General features: G+C 39.2%; 1 protein-coding gene across 1 annotated transcript; it reads left to right on the forward strand.

Moving 5' to 3' along the window:
• The first annotated feature begins 1147 nt into the window (after positions 1 to 1147).
• Positions 1148 to 4520, forward strand: LOC122647858 (D-alanine--D-alanine ligase A-like). The gene is made up of 5 exons (XM_043841163.1): positions 1148 to 1580; positions 2942 to 3013; positions 4086 to 4129; positions 4214 to 4325; positions 4435 to 4520. The coding sequence occupies exons 1-5, from the start codon at positions 1251 to 1253 to the stop codon at positions 4516 to 4518; spliced, it is 642 nt and encodes a 213-aa protein (XP_043697098.1). The 5' UTR covers positions 1148 to 1250; the 3' UTR covers positions 4519 to 4520.
• Positions 4521 to 5466: the final 946 nt, after the last annotated feature.

Here is a 5466-nt window from a genome sequence, read left to right on the forward strand (position 1 = left end):
AGCCAAGCCTTATTAATAACACTTCCCAGCTCAGGGTGATCTTCCCATTTTGCCTCATACTTGAAGCAATAAGGGTGCCGATAGGCGTTGGACTGGAAATTAACAGAAACTGGGGTGTGATTAGAGCCTAACATAGCATGTCAGTGAACACTGACATTGTCAAAAGTACAGGAAAAAGCACTATTACCCAGACATTTATCCATACTAGACATGATCAGACCATCACCACTTCGTTTATTAGACCAAGAGAAAGCAGGACCCGAGAAAGGTAATTCAAACAAATTGCAAGTAGCTACAACATCACAGAAATCAACAATTTGGACAAAAGATTTAAGTATACCTCCAATATTTTCTTTTGGTTTGAGCACCTCATTGAAGTCCCCCAAGCAAAGCTACGGGCCAACCACAGAAGGTCTCAGTTGCTCCAGCTCCCTCTAGACCATATTTCTCCTGTCACGGTTGGGCTCATCATATACAAAAGTGAGGCGTAGAGGACAAACTAAAAAACTTGCAGTAATGGAAAAATAAAAAAAATTGGTTGATGTTGAAAGAATAGAAACAGAAACACAAGAAGAAAAGAAGAGAGCAAAACCTCCAGATCGACCCGTAGGATCCATACACCACATATGGGAAAACCCCAGCCTACTTCTCAGTTTTTTTTTGTAGGGTCTATGCTGTTTTGTTTCTAGAAGAAACAGCAAATTGGGTCAGGTAGAACAGCACACACAATTCAGATACTGAATTGTCAAGGCCCGACCACTCCCTTGACAATTCCAAAATAGAAGACTCATGGCCCCTGGGATGGCTGATTGAGGGCAGCCACCCACTCCCTATAGACAACATCCGTAGAAGAGGTAGGAGTATCCTGAATACAGAGAATGCGAAAAGACTGATACGGCATGAACCGCGTCATTCTCTAACAACGACGTTGTTTAATGGTATTGGTCGGTGTTCACCGTCTTCAAAGCAAGATTCGATTCCATAAACGCCTTTCTTTTTCCTTCTATATCATCAAATTTTTTTTAAAAAAAAATTTGAATGTTTTTTTTCGTAATCCCCATCAGAGCATAAACTGATACACTTGCATCTCCGTTTCCTGTTTTTGTTTTCCTCGAATGCATGAAGTGTGCTTAAAGTGAAAGTGGACAATCGACCATTATAAGTATTAGTTGGTTGTCTTTCTTTTTAGTTTCAATATTTGATCTCTCTGAGACTTCTCAACAGTTCAACTCCTCCGAAGCTGCTCTTTAATGGCGTCGCTCTCACGAGCTTCCTTAGCTTATAATTCTAACGCCACCTTGTTTCGCGGAAAGAGAGACGCCTTCGTAAGATTAGAAAACTGTGTTGTATTTCACAATTCATTTGAGTCGACACTTGTTTTGCATAATTTATCGCACAAGCGATGCTCTCGTCGAGTTGGTGTTCCTCGTGCCTCCAAGGAAGTTGTCGAAGGTCGACTTGTGGAGGAAAAGGGAAAGGAGAAAAGTAGGGTTCTCAGGGTTGGTCTAATCTGTGGAGGTCCGTCTGCTGAGCGTGGCATTTCACTGAATTCGGTGAGATCAGTTCTTGATCACATACAGGTAATTCTGCCAAGTCAGTCATGTGCGCGAGTGTGTTTCCAAATATCCAGCTAACCTTGCAATCAGTTCAGCTTCTGGATTGTTACCCAAAAAAAAAAAAGTTCAGCTTCTGGATTGTAGTTTTAGTCAATTTAGGTGTTCAAATGGATCCTAAGTGGATTGCAGCAAGAATTAATTGGAGTTGCGGACTGTATATAAAATTTTCTAAACTTTACAAATAACGGTAACTGATCCCGACCTGTAATCACCCGTTTCTAAATCAGGTGTTAATTGTAGTTTTTATTGGCCAAACTACCTATTCTTCTAATCAGCCCTGTAATTTGAAAAGACCTTTTTACCTAACCCTCATCTTCCCCAATGGTTTAACCTGCAACTCATCTTCTCCGAACCGGTCCCCAAATCGGAAAATCCATTCCAATCCATTAATGGATCTTCTCTTACACTGCTCTGGACGGGAATAAGGATGATTCGAGAAGTTGCTGCGGCAAAACCTCTTCCATCCATCAGTTCCTCTTCAGTCGCTTCTTCAACAATGCCCATCTTCCCAGGAACCATAAAGTCCTCGACATCCTTTTCCAGATCATACAAAAGATACGAAAACTCTTGATATAGAGAGGGAGCACTTCCTTAGTTCTCATTGCCGGACGCAAAAACACCCACCGCCAAATCACCAAGTTTTGGCTCATAATACTCGACAAGGACCTTCTGCGACTGCGAGTCCTCCCCTCTATTCACTTTCTTCTTCCACTTCTTCACCAGAATCTCTAGTCTTGAAGAATTTCAGGAAACGAGCCAAAGCATCATCTCTATCAGGCTTTGGAGACTCGGATTCCACCTCTGTTGCAGAACCACCGTTTACAGGTATCGGCAAAGGCTTTCCCAGCAATTCAAGCCCTTCCATTTCCTGAAATCTCTCATTTTCGGGTTTGTTCGAGAGCAAAAGAGAACATGGGTTCTTCTCCAAATCAGAGAATCCGGGGTGCGAGTGGACTTGTCAGAACTTAGGGGGTATGAGCAAGGTGTTCTACATGCTCATTATTCTATTGCCCTTAACAAGTAGCTACCTGGCAGTTGGTCACTTTTTCATTTTTTCAAACCAAATTCCTTGGATTTGAATAGGAAAATAAAGAATCCATTTGAAATTCTAATTACCATATTCAATAAGATTCTAAGTTAGTTACACAATCATGGTTCAAGAAATTTTAGTTTTCTATTTGAAATTGATTGTACTTCCCTTCATTTCCCTTTACTTGCAACCAGACGGAGCCCGTAAAACCTTCCAAATTGTCATTGTTCTTCATGCTCATTCTGATTGGTTTTCGTTCAGTGTAGTAACAACTCATGTGTTTATTCTGCACCAGGGAAATGATTTGCATGTAAGCTGTTATTACATCGATTGCAATCTTAATGCTTACGCTATATCCTCTGCCCAGGTTAGTTCATCATGATTTATGTATTGCATTGCTCTGTATTCATGAGAATGTGTCAATCCTCAATGTCTAATCCTAATTAAGGGAATTCATAAATATGATTACTGGAGTGGCAAAATTGATTGAGGCTTGATGACCTTCACAGAATGGATTATTTTGGGATTTTAGACTTAACCAGTAGTTAATCTCAAAATCACCTTTATAACTGCAAGAAACAGGGCATGAAGCTACATATAGTTGCACTGTTGCTGTGGGCTTGCAAATTCTTACAATTTTGAGATATCTCTTATTAAAATGTCTTTCTTTATGTGTGGGACGACGTTTCTGATATTCTGTATGACCGTGCAAACAATTGCTCCTGCTAAAGCACGTGATCTTAATAAAAGCATAATTCTGAATGAAGAATCCAATGTAGTCAGAACTCAGTTTAAAACATATGATTTAGCTTTTTGTTGATGTGAGTGGCTATACACCTATACCTTATTAATTTTCACGGTTCTCCTTATTTAGAACTTCTACAATTGATACTAGAGCTTTTATAGTTAGTGTTCAGGGCATATTTCTGAGGTTTCTTAATGCTCGGAGATATAAACAATGTGCTACTATAGTGCTTTTTTCTTTTTTAGCTGGAGTTGGTCCTCGGTCAAGCTACACTGGCATATTGGTTTTCTTCCCATCCCATTTCTTCTTTCCCTTCTTCTCCTCCTTCTCTGTCACTGAAAAGAGAATTTTCCTATTAAAATAATTCTACTTTCTAACCAATAAATGTGATATCAGCATCTTGCAGTGCTAAGTATCTGTAGAAGTTCTTCAAACATTCCTTTGTGGTCAATCCCATTGCAGCATTGCTCGCTTCAGCAGTTTGCTCAATGAGCTCTATTGCCCTCGGCGATATGCAATAGCCCTCATATTTTTTTAGTAGTTTGCTTCCCAGTTTGGTTGTAAAACTTTGGTTTGAAATGGACCTATAAATAATATATGAAAATAACAAACTCTTTGAACTCTAATACTTGATTTTGAGTGTATCTTAAATTCTCTTGATAGGAATTTTGTCTTCTCTATCCTACTTCCGCAGGTATACTCAAACACTCCTGCAGATTTTGACTTCAAACTTGAAAGGTAGCTGTCAGGCTGAAAGCATTTATTATGTCGTTTTTATAATTGACTTGTGTTATGTGGCTTACTTTCTACTCCAATTTGCAGTCTTGCCCAAGGTTTCCAGTCTTTGTCTGACTTTGCAGAACACCTTGCTGCCTCTGTGGATATAGTATTTCCAGTTATACATGGTCGTTTTGGTGAAGATGGTGGCATCCAGGTTTGACTTAAAACCAATAGACATTTTGCAGATATTCTAGAGTGATATTTGGAAGTTTCTGAACTAAAGGAAATTTGGATGGTCTTCATGTACACACTGGGATTTCAAGGAATTACTGGAGAAAGTAAATATTCCATTTGTTGGGACACCTTCGAAAGAATGTCGTCAAGCTTTTGACAAGGTAAGCAATTAATGCTTTTGTTTCTTTAGAAATAATTTTTTCGCATAAACTTATTAAAGATGAAAATTACTTTAGTTACTTTGTTGTAGCATTTCCTGGATCACTGGATTATTAAATTAACTGCTACACATATGACATGCTGGTCTGAGGTCAATACTTCACGGCCAAGGAACTATTGTCTAGTCAGCGAATATCCTTTTTAATCATTTTGACTACTGACTGTTTGAACCTAACAATCAGACTATTCAGATGTGGGTGTTGCTATTGTTTAAGCAGATTACTAAATATGTGTGATCGACTTATTCCTTTAAAACTTAAGGAAAATTTGTAGGACAATTTTATGACCAGCAATGATGTCAGTTTGTCTCAAAGGAAGTATGTGCTTGACCTTCTTCTTGAGACTGGCATGTTGGGCTCTAAGCCTGTTGATAATCCTATGTATCTCCATCTCAAACTTGGGGCTTGTGATGACAAAGACTTTGTGGATAAACATCAATAAAGGAGGCTGGTTGGAAAGCTTATTTATCTAACTGTTATTCGACTAGATATTTTGTTTGTTGTTGATGTGATTAGTCAATTTATGGAAAAGCCTAAGCATGCGCACTGGGACGTTGTGTGTCACATTCATTCTATTCAAATGAAACCCCACCACAGAACTGTACGTGAGATTTTCATCTCATACGGATCCTCCCTTCTGTGCATAATGATAATAATCCACAAAATAAAAAAAGATTGATACCTTGTCTCCACATTGGATCAAGAACGGGGTCAGAGGGGCCAAAAACTGCTAATTACTTGGAGACTGAATGTTTGTTGGTGGTTATCTTATTACTTATAGGAGTAAGAAGCAGAATACAGTAGCTCGGTCGAGTGTCGAGGCTGAGAATGGGTCTATGACACATACTGCAGTTGAACTAAAAAAAGGGGCGTACCCAGTGCACGAGGCTCCCACAACTGCAG

This window comes from Telopea speciosissima, unplaced genomic scaffold (genome assembly GCF_018873765.1).
Source record: "Telopea speciosissima isolate NSW1024214 ecotype Mountain lineage unplaced genomic scaffold, Tspe_v1 Tspe_v1.0237, whole genome shotgun sequence".
NCBI classification, from domain to species: domain Eukaryota; kingdom Viridiplantae; phylum Streptophyta; class Magnoliopsida; order Proteales; family Proteaceae; genus Telopea; species Telopea speciosissima.